At 45.3% G+C, this 24566-nt stretch overlaps 2 protein-coding genes and 1 long non-coding RNA gene across 12 annotated transcripts in view; 1 reads left to right on the top strand and 2 right to left on the bottom strand.

Moving 5' to 3' along the window:
• Positions 1 to 48: 48 nt before the first annotated feature.
• SPATA24 (spermatogenesis associated 24) lies at positions 49 to 5221 on the bottom strand. 3 transcript variants are annotated; one of them, XM_077897459.1, is made up of 7 exons: positions 5062 to 5198; positions 4662 to 4769; positions 3840 to 3905; positions 3476 to 3606; positions 3322 to 3392; positions 305 to 407; positions 49 to 197 (listed from the first exon to the last, which is right to left on the bottom strand). In XM_077897459.1, exons 3-7 carry the CDS (start codon positions 3903 to 3905, stop codon positions 68 to 70), a joined length of 501 nt encoding a protein of 166 aa, XP_077753585.1. In that variant the 5' UTR covers positions 4662 to 4769; positions 5062 to 5198; the 3' UTR covers positions 49 to 67. The 3 variants fall into 3 exon arrangements, with proteins under 3 accessions (XP_077753585.1, XP_077753584.1, XP_077753586.1); XM_077897458.1 differs by lacking the exon at positions 4662 to 4769 and having other exon boundaries at positions 5062 to 5221; XM_077897460.1 differs by lacking the exon at positions 4662 to 4769 and having other exon boundaries at positions 3840 to 3939; positions 5062 to 5202.
• A 2597-nt stretch (positions 5222 to 7818) lies between these two features.
• LOC144313953 (uncharacterized) lies at positions 7819 to 19380 on the top strand. Its single transcript, XR_013379592.1, has 3 exons — positions 7819 to 8791; positions 9153 to 9336; positions 19295 to 19380. It is a non-coding gene; the product is annotated as an uncharacterized LOC144313953 (long non-coding RNA).
• Positions 10994 to 24566, bottom strand: part of DNAJC18 (DnaJ heat shock protein family (Hsp40) member C18) — a 32021-nt gene continuing 18448 nt past the window's right edge. The window contains exons 7-11 of one of the 8 annotated variants that reach the window (XM_077897418.1): positions 23659 to 23768; positions 20491 to 20663; positions 18521 to 18613; positions 15566 to 15682; positions 10994 to 11235 (exon numbers count right to left, since the gene is read on the bottom strand). In XM_077897418.1, the coding sequence (XP_077753544.1) occupies positions 11186 to 11235; positions 15566 to 15682; positions 18521 to 18613; positions 20491 to 20663; positions 23659 to 23768 (543 nt within the window). In that variant the 3' untranslated portion in view covers positions 10994 to 11185. Of the gene's footprint in view, positions 11236 to 11429; positions 11465 to 11812; positions 15683 to 18520; positions 18672 to 20311; positions 20405 to 20490; positions 20664 to 23658; positions 23769 to 24566 lie in introns of those variants that run through there. The other 7 variants (XM_077897416.1, XM_077897419.1, XM_077897420.1 and 4 more) reach the window with 7 other exon arrangements.

Below are 24566 nucleotides of genomic sequence, written 5' to 3' on the forward strand. Positions count from 1 at the left end.
GGACCCCCACAGCAGGGAAGGCAGAGGTCGGGCATTACAGCCAGAGAATAGGAAGGCGACGACCATTTTATTTTTCCCTGGGACGCTGGTGGCTCCGGGCCTGACGCATCCCTGAGGCTTTCTTATGCTTCTGGTCCAGCACTTGGGCCATGTAGTTCTCCTGTTGCTTCTGGATCCGGTAGTCAGACACGTGATTCCTGCAATGGAGCCATCTGGGCATGGGCTGGGGGCAGTCTAGGATAGGGGCCAGAGAGCTGGCTCCCCACTTCCATCAACAATCCCCAGCCTGGCCCAGACCCCTCACCTGAAGATTTGTTTCTGCTGGCTGATAACTTGCTGCAACTCCTTAATCTCATTCTCTTTGCCATTAAGTATATCTTCTTGCTTTATAATGTGAGACTCAATTTCTGTGGGGGAGAGAGGCAGGGAGGAGGGGTGGTTCCCATCCTACAGGCTTCTTCCTGAGATAAGGCATTCATTCCCTAACAGGTATTTTAAGAAGTTGGCTCCCCCCACCCAGGGGTGCTCCATAAGTAGCTGCTAACACCTTAGTAAGAATGAGTTTATTATGGAGTTTTGACAGGATGGTGGCTAAGGGGCGCAATGTCTGATGTGTGTCAGTGATTTCACAACTCTATTCTGGACCAGGTGACCCACATGAGGGCAGGCGAAGGCTCCTGCAGAGAGGTGGACAGTGCTGCCCAAAGGCAGGAGGATGAATGGCTCCTGCCCTTAACTCCTGCCAATCTTTACAAATATCGCCTCCTTTGTAAGACCCTTCCCAATCTAAAAGTATCAACCCCTCTCAGTAGTTTCTATCCCTTTTTCCTGCTTTCTTTTTCTTCTTAGCACTTATAGCTAACATACCATATATTTTACTCACCTATCTTCTTCCCAAGTTGGATTTATATCCATGAAATCCACAAGGATAAAGATTTTTTCAATTTACTGCTTTAACCCTAAGGCCTAAAATAGTACCTGGCACATGGATGGGACACAATGAATTTATTTGGGGAATGAATGGACAGGATACACTCTGGGGGTTTAGGACTTAAAAACATCACTTAGTTTCATCATCTCAATCCAACCAGACCTATTGAGGTATCCAGTCCTGTGCTAGGGCTTCACAAGGGGAAAAGACAGGGTCCCCTACCTTCAAGGAGGCAGCTCCTGAAAGAGAGTTAAAACTCAGGAACTGAACAGAATAAGGCAATGTTTCAACGATGTTAATATCGATGAGACAGTATTACCATTTTTGGCAAGTTACCTCCTTTTTTAGACCCATTTCCTCATCTGTGATGGGGACAGGAACAGCCCCTGTTCCGCAGGGGTGTGAGGAGCACCCAGGGAGATAGTGTGGCAAAGCTTGCCCCCTACATTAAGTGCTCATTAGATGCAAAGATGATTTTTGTGTCTTGAATCAAAATTGAAAGTGGTTCTAGGAATCTCAGGGCGGGGGCGGGGGGTGCTTCATTTATATGAACTGTCCCTTGGGGAGTCCTGGAAAATTCTTATCCTCATAGGAAGAAAATCCCACTGCCTTTAAAGGCTGGACAAACATTAACTACAACACAAACTCTAAAAATTCAGAAATGCTGAAGCAATTTAAGGTTTCAGAAGAAAAGATTTGATAAAAAATTAAGATGTGACATACAAAAGAGGAGACGAAGATGCAAGGGAAGGAAGAGAAGGAAATTGAGTTCCGTGGGTCATAGGACCAGAACTATTGAACCTTCTTCTCAAGGTCACCCAGATTGATTGTGAAGTTCTTTTGGGAAAAAGCATCAGAAATTTCTGTGAATTTTTAAAATAAATGAGAGATAAATTTAAAATAAATAGCAGCCAAATGAGAGAATAGTCAGAAAAATCTCTTTGAGAAAAATAAGAAACTGTGTAAGTGTAAAAACCAAACTAAACCCACATAAAGGGAGATTGAGGGGTGGGGAGGGCATAGGCCAGGGGAAGGCTTGGGTCATGAGAGTTGCTCAGGTGAGGGCTTGTGTCCCACTGGAGGTGCTTAGGACATTCTACGGGGAGGCAGCCAGGTTCCATCCCCACACACACACCTTGCACAAGTGGACACAGAGCCCTGCAGATGTGGCTGATCTCTAGGAAATGCTTGGGCACCACCAGGAAAGAACTCTAGGTTCCTTTTAGGAAAGTTGGGGGCAGGGGGGGATAGGTACACAGGGAGGAAGGACTGGGGCCCGGTGGCCTTGGATGTGGAGGCAGTGAGGGGACCCCTGCCCTCTCTTGGACCCCTGGGGGCCCCCACGGGAGTCCTTGCTCATACTGCCATAAGGCCTGTCAGCCCACCTAGTGAGATCAAGGTATCAGCCTGCTGGCATCTTACCAGTGAGAGTACTAACCCAGGGAGAGAGGAATGGATTGGTGGGTACAGGGTACCCAAGACTCTAGATGACAGCCCATCAGGAGGGACCCTGAATCTCTTTTGGACTTGGGCTCTGATCTGTGGCCTACCTAAAATTGGCTGCAATCCATGAAGCAAATGTTCCATATGGAATTCATGTCTATTTCTTAGACTAGCTAAGGGGAATTTAGTGTTCTGGGAAACTAAAAGGGGGTTCCTGAGATCTAGGGACACTGGGTGGCTGACAGAAAATACCCCAAAACTCACAGCACCACCTTGAGCCAACAAGTGGCCATAGGCATCTGCACAGAGTGGAGATGAAAATTAATGGCCTACAGACACATGTTACTTGGCCCATACAATAGTTTTAAAATTTCTAAGTCAGTTGCCAACACTAAAAAAATCAGAAAAATTTCCATTAGAACCTGGTTTCTGGTTTCTTTTTTTAAGGATCTGCCAATACTCAGCCCCCATTCCCATGGCAGAGGCACTAAGCCCTTGAGAGGTGGCGTGGCTCTTCCTGTCACCACAGTCCCCTCTCCTCCCTGCTGGGTCCCCAACCCTGACAGTAAGGGGTCAGCTCCCAAAGACGACTGTGCTTATCCTGCTGTTCGTCCTGTAACAGTTACAAGTAAAGTACGCTATTTCTGATACCCATCAAAAGTGGGAAAACAAAAGGTGGACTAAGAAGGTCTTATGTTTCAAGAAAAATGGGAGCGAGCCCGTTCCTTTATGGCCATGAAGAATATTGTACACCGACTGCTTCCCTCATTTCCGTGGCCTGCCTGGTCCCTGAAGGCCTTTGCGAAGGTGTGGCCCGCCTGGGCCTGCCTGTATCCTCAGCCGGGGGCAGAAGTTGGGGTGAAACCCTGCCCTGGACACAGGCACTGGGCTGTTAGAGAAGAGCCCATGCATGTAAGCGTGGCGGGGAGTACGGGCCTCCCGCCTACCATTGCACTTGGTGATAAGCTGGTCCTTCTTACTGGTTTCCTGCAGGGCTCTGCTCTTGACACTGGAGAGCCTGAGTGGAGAAGATAAACAGTGGGAAGGCTGACAGGCAGACTGGACCCCCAACCCTTTACCCCCCTACCAAGGCTCACTCACGCCTTTTCAAAAGCCAGCTTCTCTTTCTCCAGCTGTTTAGACAGCACCTCAACCTCTCCGAGGGCAAACTGCAACTTCTCCTCTTCCTTGGCCAGGAGGGCCTTGGTCTTGGCATGAGCAGCTTTCTCTTCCTGCAGGGGCAGCAGCAGCAATGACCTCATTACCCCCAAGCCACCCTGGGTCTCCTAGGTTCCCTTAACCAGCTCCATTTCTCGGAGAGGCACATGGAAGCCAGGACCCAAGAAGACTTTGTTCTCACTACTGGGGCTGGAGGCTCTCAGAGCCAATACTGAATAACTGTACCCATCCAGAGGGATCCCAGAAAATGGGGGAAGATCAGGAACCTGCAGAGACCATTACTTACCACCAGCTTCTTTTCCACTGCCTGGAACTCTTCTTTACTGACAAAATTTTCGTCCTGGAGAACCATCTGCAACAGAGCCTGGCTCAGGGAGGGCCTGGGGCTGGAGTGGGAGGGGTGCTTTCTAGGAACCAGGACCAAGGTTAGACAGTGGGATGATACCCAGGGCACCTAGGATGAGACTTGGGCTCTGAGAAGGGAGAATTTGGTTCCACAAGATCCACAGAGTCTCAGCTCTAGGTCCTACCCTCAAGGAGCAACCAGTCTGATATAGGAGATAGCTCCTGGCCAGCCCTTCTAACACGAGTGTGCTACAATGGAGAAGCACAAAGGGCTGTTGGTGCCCAGAGGCAGCCCCTAGCCTGGGGAAAGGTCAGCACTGCTTCCAGAGAAGGGGTCATCAGACAGGACATCTGACTGCTAAACAGGCGCTGGCCTGCCGGAGGAGGAACAGGGGTGGAACAGAAGTGTTCCAGACGGGAGAACATACATGGGAAGGCCAGCTTCGAAGAAAAAGAGCTGGGGTACCCTCGGGGAATTGCAGGTCATTCAGTGCCTAGAGCTGCATTCACCCATCAGAGTGAGAAACAGATGTTAAGTCATTTTTGTTTCTGAGATAGAGATATCTCAAGACCTTCTTATCAAGACAGAAAACAAAAACAGGAAAAGCATGAACCCCAGCTGCACAGGATTTTACCGTGCCCGTCCAGGTAATCTGTGGCTCCAGGAGCTTTGAACTCATGAACTAGGGTTTGATTGAGAAGGCAAAAGCAACGGGACTTCAAGGGGTGGGAAGCCTTAAGTTAACATGTGCAAGGGACAAACCTGTGCTTACTGCATTCAGCATGGCGCTGCCTTAGACGCTGGGGGATAAGAGGTGGAAGTCCATAATAGAAAAGATAGTTACAGTTTCAGTGCCTGCACCTGAGGGCCCTGGGAAGCCAGTGAGTCCAATTAGAAATGCGGAAAGTGAAGCCCAGTGAACAGACCGGGGCATAACTCCCAGGCCTTACACAACCAGGCAAAGAGGAGGAAACCACCTGACTTTGATTTAAATTCCCCAGTAAATATTCGTGAAGACCGTGCCGTTTTGGCTCCAGTGCCACCCGCCGGGACACAGCCGCGCCCGCCTCCGCCCCACGAGAGTCTCCGTCCGGAGAGTCTGGCCCCGCCCCCTCCATGTCGGGGTCGTCTGGCCTCTCCCCCAGCTTTTCTTGCTGCGTACCACGTTCCTCAGCTGATGGATCAGTTCCTCCTGAGATTCGATCACGTCCCGCAGTTGATCGAAGGCGAGACACACCGACCCCGACCCCCCCTGCGACCACCCAAGGGGCGTCGCCATCTTCTGCCCCCGCCGGCTAGTTGGAAATGGCCGTCTCTAGACGCCTCACTAACCGCCGCCCACCAATGAGAATGCGACGCCATAGAGCACCCTGGCAACCGGGGGGCGGAGACTCCTTGGTTAACAGGGATGGGGCCCGCCTCTTAAAGGAGCCGCTCTCTGAAAGCGCCTCTACCCTTAGGAATTTGCTTATTTTGCACACCTGTTTTATCTTGTGTTTGTCACGCAGACCTGCGGGGCAGGCGGCGCCCGGCTTATACTTCCTTAAGGAAGTGGACAGGCCTCACTTAGACAACGACTCTCTCAGCCTTCTCCCAGTGCCTGTTAAATGCAAGACCTGCGGAGCGGTCTGTGGGAGCCTAAGGCAACCCCAGCATCTTTAACTTGACAGGCTTCCTTCTTCCGCCCTAATCTCTAGATTTCCCCCAGAGTATGAAACTCCAGCCTCTTGTGATCTCTCTTCCAAGTATGAATACACTCAGTACTTAGGTGGCCTGAACCCAAGCAATGAAGGGAAGCCCAGGAACAGGAAGGGAAAGTGATGCCACCCAAAATGAGTCCTCATACTCTGGTACCAGGCTGTTGACAGCCACACTGAACCCATATGGGACCATATCAAGGTACTGGAGAGGACCCTAGAGAGATCAGGAGAGCAGAGGAGGGGCATGAAAGTGACGGGGAACAGAGAGATACAGAAGGATAAAGTGATCTAATACACATCGTCACCAAATCTCTTTGGAGGGCTTTTTTTTTTTGAAACCCAAATAAGATTAAATAACCTTAGGAAAAATCAGAACTAATATTTACTCAGTATTATTTTGTGGCATTTATGCCTTGTTACCACTATTTCATGTGATCTTTACAATGATCTTGGGAAGTAGGATATCCTTATTTTGCAGATGAGGAAATGCACGTTCTATGAGAATGAGTAACTTGCCAAGGTCACCCAAGCTAAGAAGCTTTGGAACAGGGTTTTAACATGGGAGGTTTGATTCCAGAGTCCATGCTCTCTCTCTCTCTCTTTTTAAGATTTATTTATTTATTTATTTTAGAGAGAAAGAGAGAGTGAGAGCACAAGCAGGAGGGGCAGAGAAGGAGAGAATCTAAAGCAAACTCTGCACCAAGTGTGGAGCCTGATGTGGGGCTCAATCTCACAACCCTCAGATCATGATCTGAGCAAAACTAAGAGTCTGACACTTAACCAACTATATCACCCAGGTGCCCCCCAGAGTCCATGTTCTTTCTTTTTTTTTTTTTTTTTTTAAGACTTTAACCATTTATTCCTGAGAGACAGAGAAACAGAGACACAGGCAGAGGTAGAAGCAGGCTCCCTGCGGGGAACTCAATGTTGGACTTGATCCAGCACCCCAGGATCACAATCTGAGCCAAAGGCAGATGCTCAACCACTGAGCCACCCAGGTGCTCCAGAGTCCATGTTCTTAACCATGATGCTGTGTTTCATTTTTGTTAAACATAATGCATACTGAGGTTGTGGAATTTGATACCCTAAAGCAAGAAATGACTCTATTAAGAAGTTTGGAAAAAAGTATTATCAGTGACCAGGAAAGGGAACTGAAAGTTCAGGTAGGCCACTCACGCTGCTCTGCAAACTTCCTCAACGTGCCTATTTCAGGGTTGAAATCTGTGGCCTGATAAATGTGGCCATTTCTCCCAGTAGTAGCCATTGTTTCATTTTTCTGTGTTTCTTCTATCTATTCTCATATCCTTGAGAGCAAGGCTCTTTCTTTCTCTCCCTTCCTTCCTTCCTTCTTTCCTTCCTTGCTTTTGAAAGATCTATCCGTCTATTTGAGAGAGAGAGATTGAGCACGTGAGTACGGTAAGGGGCAGAGGGAGAGAGAGACACACAGTCCAGCTGACTCCGTGCTGTGGGTGGAGCCCCACGTGGGGCAGCAAGGAGCCTACTGGAGGCTGTATCTCACCACCTGGAGATCACAACCCCAGCTGAAGCCAACACTTGGACCCTCAACCGACTGTGCCACCCAGGGCCCCAAGAGAGCAAGGCTATTTCTGTTTACCAATCATAAAGGGCCTATAGGAGTACAGTCCAGTAAAATTTATGTAATGGAAATAGTCTATATCTGCACTGTCCAGTATTGCAGCCACTAGCCACATATAGCTAGTTGTTCAGCACTTGAAACATCGCTTGTGTGACTTGAGGAATTGTTTTAAATTTTAAAGATTTTTAATTAGTTAACATTAAAAATTTTTTTTAAAGTCATGAGAACACAGAGAGGCAGAAACATAAGCAGAGGGAGAAGCAGGCTCCATGCAGGGAGCCTGTTGTAGGACTCGATCCCGGGACTCCAGGATCACACCCTGAGCCAAAGGCCGACATTTAGCTGCTGAGCCACCCAGGCATCCCTAAAATTAAAATTTCTTTTTTTTTTTTAATTTTTTATTTATTTATGATAGTCACAGAGAGAGAGAGAGAGAGAGGCAGAGACACAGGCAGAGGGAGAAGCAGGCTCCATGCACCGGGAGCCCGACGTGGGATTCGATCCCGGGTCTCCAGGATCGCGCCCTGGGCCAAAGGCAGGCGCTAAACCACTGCGCCACCCAGGGATCCCTAAAATTAAAATTTCTTAAAGATTTTTTATTTAATCATTTGAGAGAGAGAGCACAGTGGGAAAGGCAGAGGGAGAGGGAGAAGCAGACTCCCTGCTGAGCTGGGAACCCAGCTCAGGGCTCTATCCCAGGACCCAGAGATCACGACCTGAATCATAGGCAGATGCTCAACCATCTGAGCCACCCAGGTGCCCCTAAAATTAAAATTTAAATAGCCATAGTAATTAGTGGTACTGTGTTGGACAGCATGAGCCTAGAAGGTGCTGTGTTGCTTGTGTGCCTCAGCATAGAGCTGCCTTGAAATTTCGTCTATCAAATAGGAGTATTCATCTGAATCAGTCTGGACAAAACTGGACATTCCTATGGGGCAGATCACTGGATTTCCCCCTTGACCTGTGTCCTCTCTGTTAAGTCTTTCATGCAGTGCTACTTGGATGTCCCTTGCCATTCATGTTCACCTCCGGAAGCTGGAATAGACTGCCCTCCAGGGCAAAACTCTGGAATGTAGTAGTTTCCACCAGCCAGTTCCCTGGGGATAGGAGATTATGAGCAAGGGAGAACCTTTGGTCTGCATCCTGCATACCAGCATGGACATGAAGGATGGTCACCCTGGTTGGGGACTGCCACAGACTCCCACTCTTTATGTCAGCAAATACTACAGGCTCCTGGCCTCAGTCAGGGCTCAGTGAGGGTCAGCATAACATGACATCACAAACAGCTCTGTGATCCTGACCGGGGAAGTGTTGCCTTTCTGCACAGGGTTGTCATTCTGATTGATGTTCCCATTCTCTACTGCTGTATAATGACCCACCCAAAATTTACAGCTTAAAAAAAAATCATTTTGCTCAGGAATCTGCAATTTGGGCAGAGTTCAGTAGTAAAAGCTCATCTCTGCTCCATATTGTTTCATCTGGGATTTTTGGTGGGGAGGAGGAGAGGAGAGGTGCTGAGGCTAGAAATTCTACTTCCAAGATGGCTCACTTACATAACTGGCAAGCTGGGAGCTCATTTGAGGCTGAGAACCAAGGTTCTTATTCCTCTCCATGGGCTGTTTGGATTTTCTTTTTTTTTTTTTTTTTCTTTTTTTTATTTATGATAGTCACAGAGAGAGAGAGAGAGAGGCAGATATACAGGCAGAGGGAGAAGCAGGCCCCATGCACCGGGAGCCCGACATGGGACTCGATCCCGGGTCTCCAGGATTGCGCCCTGGGCCAAAGGCAGGCGCCAAACCGCTGCGCCACCCAGGGATCCCCTGGATTTTCTTATAACGTGGTGATTAGGCTTAAGAGAAAACATCCGAAGTGATGGGAAATGGAAGATGGCCATTTTCTTAAGGTTTGGGCCTAAACACTGGCACAGTGTAATTTCTTCTATATTCTACTTGTTAGGGAGCCTCGGAGTTCAGATTCAAGAAGGAACACCTGTTGGAAGTAGTTTCAAAGAATTTGGGCTGCACTTCCAGTGGAAGTCCTGGCAGATGACGTCATTTCCTCAAGGTTCAGCTCAGATAAAACCAGAATGAAACTTAGTCTAGTGGGGTTTCATCAAATAAATACCCACTTACATCCCAAAGTAAGCCATTGTTTAAATAACATTATAGCTGTGACAGGTGCTAAGAAAGAGAGGAATGGTGGGTTTTTGTTTTTTTAAATAGGCTTCATGCCCAACATGGGGTTGAATAGATGACCCCGTGATTAAGAGCCACATTCTCTACAAGCCAGCTAGATGCCCTAGAATGAGAGTATTTTAAAGGGAGATTTTGCCAAATCTGGGGTGTCGAGGAAGGCTTCTGTGAGGAAGTGGGACGTTTGTGCTGAAACCTATTAAGATTACCCAGAGGTACTTAACAAAAAAAGTAGAGGCAGGTGAGTTGGAAAGGGTTCCAGAAAAGGTCTCTGGGGCAAAAGGGGTTGGCAGAGTGTAGTCATTAAAAGGTTGGTATGGAGCAAAGAAAAGGATGTACAGTGCAAGAAGGGTCCATGGCCAGAAACTTGGTAAACCTTAAGTGTTAGGCCATGCTAAGAACTTTATGGTTTTTATTCTGGGATCAAAATAAACCTACTCAATATTTTAGGCAAGAGGATGACATAATTTATGCTCTGAAAAGATCTCTCTGGTTGCAGTAAGGTGTACAGACTGGGGGTGGCCCTGAATAGATGCATAGAAACTACTTATACTTGAGAAGCTATTATAGTTTTGGAGCACCTGGCTGGCTCAGTCAGCAGAGCATGCAGCTCTTGGTCTCAGGGTTGTGAATCTGAGCCCCATAATGGGTGTATAGATTACTTAAACTTTTTTTTTTTTAAGATTTTATTTATTCATTCATGAGAGACACAGAGAGAGACAGAGACAGAGACACAGGCAGAGGGATGAGAAGCAGGCTCCATGCAGGGAGCCCAATGTGGGACTGATCCTGGGAATCCGGGATCAATCCCTGAGCCAAAGGCAAACGCTCAACTGCTGAGCCACCCAGGCGCCCCTACTTAAATAAACTTTAAAAAAAAAAAAAGAGTAAACTATTGCAGTTTTTTTTTTAAGATTTATTTAATTGAGAGAGCCAGTGCAGGGGGGAGGGGCAGAGGGAGAGAGAGTCACAAGCAGACTCAGTGCTAAGTGCAGAGCTCTAAAACGGGCTTGATCTCACAACCCTGAGATAAAACCTGAGTGGAAGGGATCCCTGGGTGGCGCAGCGGTTTGGCGCCTGCCTTTGGCCCAGGGCACGATCCTGGAGACCCAGGATTGAATTCCACGTCGGGCTCCCGGTGCATGGAGCCTGCTTCTCCCTCTGCCTGTGTCTCTGCCCCCGCCCCTCTCTGTGACTATCATAAATTAATAATAAAAAAAAAAAAAAAACCTGAATGGAAACCAAGAGTCAGGGGCTTGACCAACTGCGTCCCCCGGGCATCCGGAAGCTATTGCAGTTTTTATCAGAAAAAGTGGCTGGTAGTTTTGGAGTCAGAAGGTCAGAGGAGATGAAGAGACTAGTTGGACTTAGGATGTTCTGGAGGTCAAAATGATAGGATTTAATGAAGGAGGGGATACGGGAAAAAGAGAGCCAGCATGTTCTTGTTGTCTGCTGCTGCAAACAAACAACCACAAAATGTCATGACTTAAAACAGTAACCATAATTGGGAGGCTGGGGTAACTATGTGATGGGCACTAAGGAGGGCCTTTGATGGGATGAGCACTGGGTGTTATACTATACGTTGGCAAATTGAATTTAAATATTAAGGAAAAACCAGTAACCATATTATCATTTGCTCATGATTCTGCAGCTTGAACAGGGCTTGGACAGATCATTTCCATCCTGCTTGTCAGCTTGGGTGGCCTATACAGCTCGGCTTGGATTTTCTGTCTGGGTTCTCAGTTCTTGCTACCAGCTCAGTTGTTTGGTTCTCCTCTGCATGGTTTCTCCATGTGCTTAGCTTATTGCTCTCAGGATGGTTGGACTTACATGGCAGCTGGCTTCCCCTAAGGGCAAAAATGGAAGCTGCTAGTTTTGCACATTCTGTTGGTTAAAGATCAAAGGCCAGTCCAGATTAGAAAGGGGACTACACGAGGGCACAAATATTATGTGTGGCCCTTTGGGGGGATACCAAAAGAAGTCTAGCATGCAGAGTTTCCTAGCTTTCTGACTCACACTTGGATGGATGGTGATGCTATTCACAGAAATGGGAGCATCAAGTGTGGCTTCCTTTTTCTGTTGAAAAAAAAAAAAAGACTGCCTTCTGTAAGAAGGGTGGTTATATTTCAATTCTCTCTTCCTCAAAATTGCTTTCACTGAATCCTCATTCTGAATGAAAGTCCTCTGTTATAGCTCCCCAAGCTTTCCTCGGTTTCCCCTTTGACACTCATCCCACTGGGGAGCATTGTCTAAAGTTAGCTTCCATCTCAGACATGAGCTGCAGGAGTCTGGGTCTCACTTGTTCCCCATCCCCCAGCCCAAAACTCAGCCCACCTGACGCACAGTACATTCTCCATCTTTGATGAACTGAATCTCATCTCCATCTTTTCCCAAATGAAAAGTATTATTTTGAACCATGTACTCTATGTTTAAAGTCTTTTATTCATTTATTTATTTTTAGTAATCTCTACATCCACCGTGGGGCTCGAGCTCATGACCGTGAGATCTAAAGTCGCATGTTCTGACTGTGTTGTTCTCAGTCAGGTGCCCCCAAGTACTGTTTATTTAAACCAAGACTTTCCTAAACAGGGGTCACTGAGAACAAAGCCATTAGGGAACTGGGATAACACCAGATTTTTGGGTGCTAAGTAGTTTAGCTCCGTATGTTGGCTATAATATGCTGCAAATGCTGTTACCTGATAGAAAAGAAATATAGAATTGGTGATGCCACCAGTTATCTACTCTAAACACCAACGGTTCCAGTGATGGATGCGGGAAGACTAGAACAGAGGAGAGACACTGGGCCTTCTCTAGTCCTAAGTGGCTCCAAGGGAGTGAGGCTGTATGTGGTCCCCAAGGATGACATGAGCAAGGGTAAAAGAACAAAGGAAAAATATAGACCCATTCTTTTTATATAAAATCGTTTGATTTCTTTCTCTGTTAAAATACACTCAATCCAGATGCAGTAGATCAGGTGACCAGGGTTTTCAGGATTCATATTCCACCAGGAGCTGATTCCACCTGTGTCAAACCCGGCTCTGGTCACAGAACATTCACATCTTTAGTTCCAAATACTGAGTGTGATGCAAATGATGTAATCAATATCAAACACATGGATATATAGTTACTTGGAGGTCACTGCACGAGCTATCAACAATGCAGGCTCAAAAAATATGATGTAGAGTAACTTGGCCCTTTCCAAAAATAAATATATTAGAACACTAAGCTTATACCATAAATGAGTCCAAAATAAATACTAATTAAGAGCTAGCTTCTATGAGGAAAAGAGCAGAGACAATGAACTAGCAAGTGTGGCCAGTTGTAACAGAAAACTTCTGGAATCCCAACAGTGCCTCCTCACAAAGCCAGTCCTGAGCGTGAGGATGAAAATGAGAACAACACAAGGCTTGGTCAGGCTGCTGGATCCTGTGTTCTATTGGGGTTTGGAGTTCGGTGTAATTTCTAATAGTTTCCAACAGGAAGCACAGCAATGGCATTTGCTTACTGGTTACCATCCCAAGTTCTGAGACCTGGAGATGATCAAGGAAGTTCAGAAGTTTTCTGGTTTGAACAGATGAACGCCAGGGTTGCTAATGGATTTCTTGAAGCTGTAGTGTCCTGTGTGGGAAGGGTTTTCACCCTCCCCTCCTCACTGCTGACCAAGCAGTGCAGAGAGTGCTTTTATCCTGATGAATGGGAGCTTCACCTTCTGCTTGAGCGGCTAGCCCTGCCTCTTAGCCCTACTCCCATCTCATACATCTCATTCTGCATTAATACTCACAGAAATGTATAGAGCTACATGGTGAAACAGCAAGAAAAAGCCAAAAGAGTTTATACATAATCAGGAAACCTTCCAAAAGATGTAGACAAGAGGAAGACGCTTATGTTACCACCATACAAACAACCCATCTAAAATAGAACCCAGGAAATTATAGTTTAGCCATATTTCAGACAGTACCAAATAGATTTAAACTATTCTTCAACAAAGGGAAATACCATCCTATTGGGGAAAGCTAGATGTGTTATAGTCTCTTAGGTAATAAACACAACAGTATCATCAGTGCTATGAAAACAGATAGAGACCTGACATTTAATGGACTTAGTTTTACCTCTATTTAGTATCATCACAGATAACTCATCTCTGCTATGAAATCCATGTCAAGTCAATTTAACTATGGCTCATTCTTTTCTAGCAGGGTTGGAGTTGGGTAGAGGAGAGCTTTGATTTTTGGGTGTATAGGGAAACTTTCCATAAGCCTGTTTGGCTCACAGGCAAATTTTATAATGTAAATTCCCTCAGTTACTCAGAAAGGATCAAGGAAGTCCCCCAAACCAGGAAGACAGACCTAGTTCAGCAGAAAAATCTGGCTATTTCTGGAGCTGCCCTCTCCTCACAGCTGAGCAATTGTCCCCTACCAGCCACCAAGATCCACTCTTTACCTCCCATCACCTGACCCTGGGGAATATCCATGTTGAACCATGCCAGACATGTCTGCTGAATTCATGGCTATGCATCTGAAAGGAAAAACTCTACTTTAGAAATCAGTCTTGACATAGGAACTTTTCTTCCATCCTGAAGGAAACATGGAGTGTAGACTACAGTCACCTATTGATCTTCCAGGTTCTGATTCATGCCTATCTAGGTAGCTCAATTCTGATAGTTCACCTGGACAAGAGAGCCCAGGACCGTGGGGCCTAGACAGTAACTTACCTCTTCCTTGTCACCAGTGGGAATGGCTAGCTGCCTTTGAGGGACGTCTTGCTTTGTATACAGGATTGTTACAGAGAGGGTCTTGCTTCCTCAAGACCAGGGAGGAAGGTGTCTGCAGTGAATGCAGGACTGCCATTAAAAAGGGATTCAGAGTCATGGGGCCAGGAGGGACCAGGGCTTCCTTGGGAAATGCCTTATCAATCTGGCTAGAACCACCAGAAAAATAGGAATGACCGCACAGTTTCTACCTGATGATCAGCCTACCACCTAGCTTTGCCACTACCAATTGTATAACTGTATCATCCTCTCTGAGCCAATGTTCTCCTCCATTAAACAAACAAACAAACAAACAAACAAACAAAAAACACATCTTCACACATCACAAATTCACTGAGTTGTGAGGAGGCTAAAGTAAAAAAAAAAATTGTGAGAGTTCCTGCTTCATACTAGGTACTCAATAAATGTTGACTACATGAAAAAGCATCTCATATCACAAGCTATGGGGCACTGGGTTAAACAACTGACCTCCAAAGCCATGCAAAGAGGGTCTTTCCCCTCCAGCTCTAGGCTTGAGCAAATAGCCTAGTTGGCTGGCAAGGCCTGCTCTTAGGTCTCACCACTGTACTTCTATGGGGTGGAGGGACTCTGGTCAAGTGCAGTCCTACAAGAGGAAATGACAAAAAAACCCACCCATATTCTCCAGGTTCTGTGATGGACAGGGGGACCTGCACCAAGTTGAGACTCAGTCTTGCATTTTACTTTCATCCCCTGGTCCCTGCTTTCTGCTGCTGGGCTGACCACAGAACTGTTTCTTTCACCCAGTGGCTTTTACTTTCTGGACCCTCTACAAGAGAGAGGGTCAAGGAAGTAAAAGAAACTCAAATCAGGCAGACTGCTAATGCTACTAACTCTGAAGAGAGACAGGCAAATGGAAAACTATTGACTGTAATAGTTTACATCTCTCTACATTCCCCTTAGAAAATGCAAAGTTGGGTGGGCACATGTTTCAAGGGCTGAATGCTGGGGGCCTTGATGACTCACAGGAAGGGGGAGGTCTCATCCTTGTTGTACACTATAAACAACTAATATCAAGCTGCTCTGGCTATGCTTAGTAATGACTGGGTATCAAGACTCAAGAAGGGAAGGAGGAAGAAAATGTAGATCTGCTCTGGGATGCACTACAGTCCTAGAGGCAGGGTGGGCATGGAGCAGTAGGGCTGCATCGAACGCTCTGCCTTTAATTCAATTTAGATGAACTGTTCGTGGCCCCTGGAGCCAATCCCCAGGAAGGAATCTGTGATGACAAGTCTGGCTCCATGCTCAAGCGCCTTCAACTCTGCCCACCAAAGTTAGCAAGTTGTAAAATGTTCATTTCCTAATTTTGTATTATAAAATGGAATTAGGAACATAAATAGTAACAATAGCAAAACCCCAACCCTATATAGGACTATCATCCTCTCAGCCACCTTTGCGCAGGCCAATAAGTTTGGAGAGTTTTTCACAGTTTTCAAGTTTCAGTGACTCTGCCTTCTGTTTCAATCGTTCATCTCTGTACAATCCTGCCAAATTTGTCAACTCCGACTCTGAAAGATAAAGAGGTAACCAATTCATCAAGAGGGTTGAGCTCCTTTGTTTTGTTTCAATATTTCTGGACTCAAAGCTCCTTTTACCTTAATGCTTTTTCTTTTAATTACATTTAAGAAACGCTTACTTATTTATTTGAGAAATGTGAATCTGGCCGATACCCTACACCAGGTGCTGCGGATTAAAGGCCACCTGTGATCTTGGAGTCTTACAGTATCCGTGCTCTATTATAAAAGCCCTGGACTTAGTTCTTATCAATAGAACATTTGGCACCAGACTTAGGAAATGTGCACGTGTGCAGTAAGAGGAGACTCCGTTTCATGGCTTTCCTACGAATGGTATTCAGATGGCAGTTGGGAGAGAATGGAGTCCAGTCGCCTGTTCCTGTCATCTGAAACAAAGACAGCTGCTTCAGTCTGTCCCCTGCATTGCTGGATCATAACTCATACATGCTAACTGACACAGAGCCTCCCTCCAGTAGGTATGCCTTCTATAGAAGGCCAGGCTGCCGGTAGCTCGCTTCATTCCCTCACCACATGTGGGGTCCCTAACTCAAAGGCCAAAGGCAGCTGGGATCTTTTAAAAGTGAAATCATCTGGATCCGGTGACCTTTGTCTCCTTGACTAAATGAATTTCATTTTCTCTTCATGGTGGAGAAGGTCATTCTATTTTTAACCAGAATATAATCTCCACTGTCTTTCCCAACTCCACAGTGGTTTGGCTGCCTCTGTTTTTCATTCTTTTGTCAAGTTCCAGAGACATTCTTAGGAAGGAAAGCCTGAAAAGCAACCCCAGAGTGTTGTGTATTAACAGGATGGCATGCTTGGATGGGCCGTGTGGCTTCTGAAAGCCTCCGACAGCAGGCAGCTACTCAGTGTTTAAGGGACCATACTTGTGAAAATGCTATTTTAATCATTTTGAAATATGTCTATCCATTCTTAATCATCCTGCCAACAGATTTTGTTTTTCTTGCTGGAACGAGAGGCACCTGTCTGATTAATCAGCAAACTGACTCGAAACAGGAATTAATACTCAGCCACGGGCAGAACAATGGGCATGGTTTCCGAATAAGTTTCTATCAACACAAAACACTGTCTGGCATTTCTGCTCACAATGATTCTATTTACACCAAGTAAGGCCCAAAGTGCAGATTAAGTGCAGGACTCCAGGGTGAGGGGTGGCCATGCATGAAAACCCTCCCTCTACAAAGAAGGCTTGGAGCCCGGGCCCTAGCCCAGCAGTTGCCTGGCAAGCAGTGTCGTCTCTTGGGCCCCAGAACACTGCTCTCACCCGCTGGCTCGAGGGCCTGCAGTGCCTGCTAGCCAGAGCTTGCCACAGCACAATCATCCTGGTGGCCGGTGGGGCTTCCTGGAGGACCACGTGGCACGCCCAAGTGAAAGCCCTCCGCTCTGGGGGCCTGCCTGCAGCACAGACTCCATTTCTCTGGCATGTGGGAGAGCTGTTCAGGAGGCCTCTGTAAAATTAGTCTGTGCCTCCGGTCCTCTGGAGACAGTTACGCCCACACATGGAACAGATTCTGTGGCATTGCTTTTCCTTGCACTGATTTCCTTAGGTGTTTTGTGTGCTGAGCTCATCTAAATGCCTCATTACTTGAAAGCTCATTCTAGAAAAAATTAAGGGCTAGTGATTCTTACTATTTTTTTTTTTGATTCTTACTATTTTCTACTTTGAAGTCCACTCTAACAAGCTGATGAGGAATGAGTGCACTTATGTGAATGCTTTTCTCAAAATATCACATAGCTTTTCATCAAGCTCCTTAAAACCAGGTTTCAGTGCTCCAGACTTTGAGAGCCCTGCTCCAGATCAATGACTTTGCAACAATGTCAGTGTTTCAAGGAACCATGTCTCAAGTGCCCACTACCAGGCTTGGAGAACCTTCTCTCCAGACTGCCAGTGAATGCTTTTGCCCTTCAATGAGTAAAAAGTCAACTCAATTAACATGTTACTTTTAACATATTTTAACTGTTAATATTCAGTTACTTCTAAGTAAAAAGAAGAAAAAAAAATCCTTGGAAAGGGGATCAAGAGAATAGCTTTTCTTCTTTGCAAAACGTTTCACTTGGCCAGAATGCCTGTGGACATCCACAGGCCTGTGGATAGATGGACAGTACGCTGAGCCTTCCAGGTAAACTGAGACAAATTGCTAAAGCAGCAAGTCTCAGAGCCCCTCCACAGAACACTGTACTCTTGTGGTCTGGAATACCACAACGGATCCCAACCACCCTCAGGATCCAGCTCCTTGGGACAGTACTGCATCCAGTCCAGCAAGACCACACAAGGCCTGGACTCCACTGGGAACCAGGCACTTAGTATGTGCCAGACACCATGCTAAGTATTATACGTATACCATCTCCTATAACCCATACAGCATCTCTAGAAGGAAGTACATTTTATCCCCATTTCAAAGCCTAAGCTTCTACCCACTGTGCTACCCTGCTCCGGGGCATGGAAAGAAGTGCTCCTCTGCCAGGCAGGACCAGGATCTCAGCTCAGCTCTGCCAGGCTGGGAGGCAGATCCTGCCTGTTACTTTTGTTCATCCCAGCCTAGTGGCCTGGCCACTTCATCTGGCATTGGGTTTATTATCTAGATGCAGCTGTGAAGGAGTAAACAGGGCAATCAGTGTTCATAGTAAGGGATTACTCATAGGCGTTCACTCATATTAAGCATTCTAAGGGAAAACAGAAAAGAAATGAACAAAAGATTAAAAAGACAATGGCTAACTTTGCTAAGAACAGTTTCCATTCGGTATTTTGCCAAGAGTGAACTTTGTTCTCAAGTGGATTTATTTTTACAACCTCCAAGTGCTATATTTAACCTTGTTGGCTGCATTTGTTGCTGGATCCGGAGGGCAGATGCTGCTCATTCTGAAGTGGCATTTGGGTCGTGTAAAGTCTGGACGGCCACCATCCTTCAATGCCAGAAATAGACTTTTAAGCGGTGTGTGCTGATAACCCCCTCTTTGGAACCTGTGGGTACATTCATCATCCTTACCCACTGGATTTTTATTTATACCTAGAGAGTACCAAAGCCCTGAAACTAGGTTTCATGAGATCAGGAGAGAAGCCTAAAAGCCATTTTAGAGGTGAACTGTTTGCATAGTTGCAGCTGGGGAGTATATGTGGGTGGGTGGGTGTTTGAAGAATGTGAAATGCAGATTTTCATCCAGTGCTTGCAGAAAGCAACAAATTCAAAACCCTCCCAGGGTTGAATACAATGAGGACTTTTAGGACACACACTGTGGCCTATACCTGGTTTAGATCCATGGATAAAATGCCTTTCTGTCAAAAGCCTCATGGTGCTCCAAATTCTTTCCTGATTTTTGAAACTTGCAACAATTTAACATAAGGTAGGGTATTTCCTGATCTCAGTTTTTTCAATATTTATCAATAAATTTTAAAAAGCAACTTCCTCCTGCTTACTTTCCCCTTATATCTTAGAGTCTTTGCCCATCAAGCTCCTAATGTGCCTGAGAGTGGAGGTGGACTGTGCCTTATAGGAGAGGGCAGGAACAAGGTCCCTAAGGGTTAGGGTAAGGACATTAACCCTGCCCTGTGATTCTTAATCCATGAACATTTTTATTATTTTCCAGGCCTGAGAATCCTCTCTTCAAAAGCTATTTGTTGAGCACCTGTTCTAAAGCAAGGACTGTGCCAGGGGCCGTGACATGAGATTGGTAAGATATGGCTCTTATCTTCAGAGAGCCCACAGTCCAGCAGGGAGACTGACACGTACCTACAGAGCACCAACACGGAGAGCAGTACTGTGTTGGCAGGATGAACACAGTGTTTTAAGAACACGTAGGAAGGAGAGATTAACTTGGGGGTGGGGTTGGGATGCATGATGGGTCAGCAAGGGCTTAGCAGCACTGTGACTGAAGAGCTAATTTTATCAGGCACTGTTAGACATTTAATAATGTCCAGTAATACCATTTTAAAAATGAGTCAGTTTGCTTTTTAAGTATCAGAACCAAGTTTTATAAGATACATTATTAAGGGTGTGTGGTGGGGTGGTGCATAGGTGTGCATGTGCATGTGTGTGTATGTGTGTGTGGAATCCAAATGGGATGAAAAGTGAATCTTCTGGCTGCTACCAGCGCTCCGCACTGACACTCAGCTGGAGTTGTAAGCCAGCTGGCAGACACAGACACTCCCAATGTCTCCAGAGAGAGAACAGAGTGGAATGCCTGCTGTAACCCATCCTTACTGAAGGGGCAGACCGAGTAGGGTCACTTGTGATCTAGCTGGTCCCAGCTGGCTAGAGCTGGCTTTTGGCCTGGCTCAAAAAAATGAGGCTGGATCAATCAGATTTTCCTATAGGGAATGTGGAATTAGGAAACTGGACCAATCCAGCTAGCACTAGATTACACAGGAGGCTTGTGAGGTAGAAAGGGGCCAATAACTAGAGGGGTTGCAGAAGCTAGGAGAGAGACAAAGAGGGTAGCAACCAAAACCAAGCAGGGCAAAACCAGGTTATAAAGAAGAAAACTCAAAGAAGCAAAGGCAGGCAGTTGGCAGAGAGGAGAGAGGGGCAGATGGGCAGAGAGAAGTAGAGACAGATAGGCAACTAGTACTGCCTGCCTAAATTCCTAAGGTTTCCAAATTCTCACCACATGTATCCTGTCGATTAACTTCACTTTTTTTGTAGTGTCCTGAATGGGCCTCTGTCCTGTTTCTGTTCACATAAACATGTGCCACTCAAACTAGGAAAGAGGAGGGATAGGGAAGCTGGGAATGCCTCAGTTTGGAAGCATGACTACCAGTTAAAGTCCCTTTCACAACATCTTACTTTGTTGTTTCTCCTTCCAACAACTTGTCTGGACATAATCAATGTAATCCTTCTCTATCGTCTTCTCCAGGTCACGGAGAGATGCTCCTCTGTAGGCCTTCTCAAAGTTTTTATCCACAAAATAAGGCACCTGCAGGTTCTGTGTTTCTCTAGAGATGGTGTAGCCCAAGGTCCTGAGACAAGGAGAGAAAGGCTCAGGTAAGCTGGTTATATTTGGCAATCTCACTCTAAGCGCTGGCTGCACAGATATCATGACCATAATCACCTCATCAGAGGGCAGATGCAAGTACCACTGTCTAATACACCGACCATTTATTATTTCCCCAGCAAAGTAGTAACTGTAATGTCATCATTATGTGAGCATATTCATATTGTGACTTCAGCCTCAATATAGTTCATTTATTCTCTTCAGGGATTTGCCTCTCTTATATTGCTTTCTGTGCTAAAATCTGAATGCTGAATGCTTAAAAAAATATTGTACATCATGGAGGACCTAGCATGGTACCTGGCACAGAACAGGTTATTGGTAAATGTTGAATGAATACACTGATTATTACACTAACTATTCACCAATAACCAGATAACTTACACCAACCTAGTATCAGTTTTTAGGACCGGAGAGAAAATACTTCACACACAGCTGCTAAGTGAGAACTGCAAAAAGACAAAAGACTTCAGTGATGCTTCGGTACTCTCTGTGGGTCTAATATATCCAATGGTATATGGCACTCAGAAACATCAGTAGGTCTGGGTAAATTAAATCCTAACTATAAGGAAATACAGAAGGAAACTCAAATTCAAGTTAAAACAATGTGATAGCAATGTGCATAATCCAGGCTAGTTTTATTCAAGCAAGACAAGTTCCGCCTCAACTGAGTTATATTTTGACCTTTTCCTAGCATTTTCCTTTGATCTCTCTACTTAAAAGTATCTTACTAGATGTCTCAGGGTTCAGGCCTAGACTGCTCCCATCTCCGTCTGGGAAGGTGTTAGCAGGGCAAGTTCCTCTCTGTCCCACTGGCTGGGCAAGAAAGGAGATAGAAGTAGCAAATGGAGAAACATGGGTGGTCGGGAAATAGCGGGAATCAGGCCAGAGTGACCTGATAGTAATAACCCTTGAGACTCAGCTTTCCTTTCTGTAAAATGAAGATACTGATCTAGAATACAGTCTTTAGTCTATAGTCTATAGACTCTTCCTCTTATCTACTGCCCCATGGGTTCCTCATTTTGTTAAGGTTTTTTTTTTTTTAAGATTTTATTTTTAAGTAACCTCTACACTCAATGTGGGGCTTGAATTCACAACCCCGAGATTAAGAGGTGCACTCTCTACTGACTGAGCCAGGTCCCCCCATCTTGTCAGGTTTTTGTCTGCTAAACCATAATGGGTAACGACTCATTTCTTATCTAACTTAAAATAATTAATCCAGTGGGGTGCCTGGGTAGTTCAGTCAGTTTAAGCGTCTGGCACTTAATTTCAGCTCAGGTCTTGAGCTCACGACCTGAGTTCAAGCTCCATGTTGGGCTCCATGCTAGATGTGGAACATACTTTAAAAACAATAATAATAATAATAATAATAATAATAATAATAATAATCCAGTAAAGGGGCAGCCTGGGTGGCTCAGCGGTTTAGCGCCGCCTTCGGCTCAGGCTGTGATCCTGGAGACCTGGGATTGAGTCCCACGTCGGGCTCCCTGCATGGAGCCTGCTTCTCCCTCTGCCTGTGTCTCTGCCTCTCTCTCTCTCTGTGTCTCTCATGAATAAATAAATAAAATCGTTAAAAAAATAATAATAATCCAGTAATCCTTAGACTATGAACCAGAGTTATTTAAAGATCTTTTTATTTTTTAAAAAGATTTTACTCATTTATTTGAGAGAGAGAGAGAGAGCACAAGCAGGAGAGGGAGAGAAGCAGAGGGAGAAGCAGACTACTCACTGAGCAGGAAGCCCAACCCAGGACTTGATCCCAGGACCCTGGGATCATAACCTGAGCCAAAGGCAGACACTTAACCAACTGAGCCACCCAGGCGCCCTTGGAGAGCTTTTTAAAACTCAGATTGCTAGTTCTCATCCTGAGAGTTTCTGATTCAGTATGTATGGAGTGAGGCTTACGAGTTCACATTTCTAACACGTTATCAGTTAATGATGATGCTGGTCTGGGGACCAAACTTTGAAGACTGAATTTTTTTTTTTAATTTTTATTTATTTATGATAGTCACAGAGAGAGAGAGAGGCAGAGACATAAGCAGAGGGAGAAGCAGGCTCCATGCACCAGGAGCCCGATGTGGGACTCGATCCCGAGTCTCCAGGATCGCGCCCTGGGCCAAAGGCAGGCGCTAAACTGCTGCGCCACCCAGGGTTCCCCTGAAGACTGAATTAATTGAAATAATTAATTGAATAAATAAAGAAATTCCTATCAGAGTTCATTATTTGCATGCAAAGCAAACATTACAATGAATTTCTATATTTTTCAGGAAAAGCAAAGAAATGTGATACTATGGTTTGACCATATAGTCTCATCATGAATAAATGTACCATTCTTGCAATTATTTAAATTGAAAATAATCGGGATCCCTGGGTGACTCAGCGGTTTGGTGCCTGCCTTCAGCCCAGGGTGTGATCCTGGAGTCCCGGGATCAAGTCCCACATTGGGCTCCAGGCATGGAGCCTGCTTCTCCCTCTGCCTGTGTCTCTGCCTCTCTCTCTATCATGAATAAAAATAAATAAATAAATAAATAAATAAATAAATAAATAAATAAATAAAATAAAATATTAAATTTAAAATAATCACTAGATTTCAGATACTATGTTCCCAATCCAGAGGGGTCCAGCGATCTAGTCACAAGCTTAATAGGGTCCATTCTAATGCTAACCTGATGTGATAAGGATTTAATCTGAAATTGGAGTTAGTCTATTAATTCTTCAGAAACCAGTTGCTGCTGTTCTGCAGCTGATCAGATGATGTCGCTGTGGAACAAAATAATCCATGTCCTGAGCACACAGGAAACTGCCTACATTATTTTTACACTATCACTATCCAGCTGTTCCTTTAAACAAAATATCAAGGTTTTCTACAAAGATAAAATGAAATGTTAGCAGTCCCAGCAAAATGTTCAAGTATTTCACCCTCCAAACTGTCATTAAGAAACACTTAGAAATATTTGACTTACGATTTATAGAATAGACTATATGGGGGATTAGCAGCTAGCAGCTGAGTAATGACAGATATAATCACAATCACAAGAACAGGAAGTAACTGAATAAATGCAGAATATGTAGTCTGAAAAAGAAAAAAATATTTGGTTTAAGTGTTCATCATCAATAGAAAGCTTACAGAAAATAGGATACTTTTCCCAAAGAAAATAGAAATTCCTGCAATGTACTACACAAAGTCTACGGCTTTTCTAGGAATGCTGTCTCTCTGCTGAGAAGACTAAAGGAGACCCACTCACAACCTGTATTGACACCCAGTAATGCTCATGCAGCCCCCTTTTTTAAGACCAATGAAGTAGACACCTCTGGGTGAGTCTGCCCAGACTATGACTCTCACAGGGCCATGTTAGTATTATGCAGCTCTGTTGCCTTGGCCACAGCTGAATGAACTGGGAGATATCTAACCATTGCAGAGATAATCACATTCTCCTTCCTAGGAATTTGGAATTGAGATCCATCTTTGTTCTCTGCTAGACAGTCACCCAAAGAAAGGATACATACTCTTAGGCAGTATGGATTGGCTATTTGCAAGAGGAAGTAGAACGAGAATCAAGCAAATGCATAGAGGCAGGAAAAGTGGAGACAATCTGGCCACAGAGTCATGGAAAGATAGCTGCATGAGTGGCCTGACTGTACCTTAGTTCCTGGTTTCCATCTGTCGTGAGGCCCACCTGTGCTTCCTGATCTTGAGCTCTATCAGACTCCCTAGATCCCCTACTTTAAACTCCCTTTAGTTCTGAATATTTTGAGAGGAGTTCCTATTCTCTGCAATGAAGAAAAGCTTGATCAAGATAGCCCCACAGGGGAACTGATTCCCTAGAACAGCTACCAAAGAACAGGTAGGGAAGGAGGTACCATTCTGGCC

This window comes from Canis aureus, chromosome 5, assembly GCF_053574225.1.
Source record: "Canis aureus isolate CA01 chromosome 5, VMU_Caureus_v.1.0, whole genome shotgun sequence".
Taxonomy (NCBI): Eukaryota; Metazoa; Chordata; class Mammalia; order Carnivora; family Canidae; genus Canis; species Canis aureus.

What these genes read in the sequence shown, in the direction of transcription:
- SPATA24 (XM_077897458.1), bottom strand. Translation starts at nt 5,178, where the DNA reads ATGGCGACGCCCCTTGGGTGGTCGCAGGGGGGGTCGGGGTCGGTGTGT. An exon ending in TCCATCAGCTGAGGAACGTG is followed by an intron (nt 3,906 to 5,061) that starts GTACGCAGCAAG and finishes GCTCTGTTGCAG; the next exon opens with ATGGTTCTCCAGGACGAAAA. An exon ending in AAGCTGGCTTTTGAAAAGGC is followed by an intron (nt 3,393 to 3,475) that starts GTGAGTGAGCCT and finishes TTCTCCACTCAG; the next exon opens with GCTCTCCAGTGTCAAGAGCA.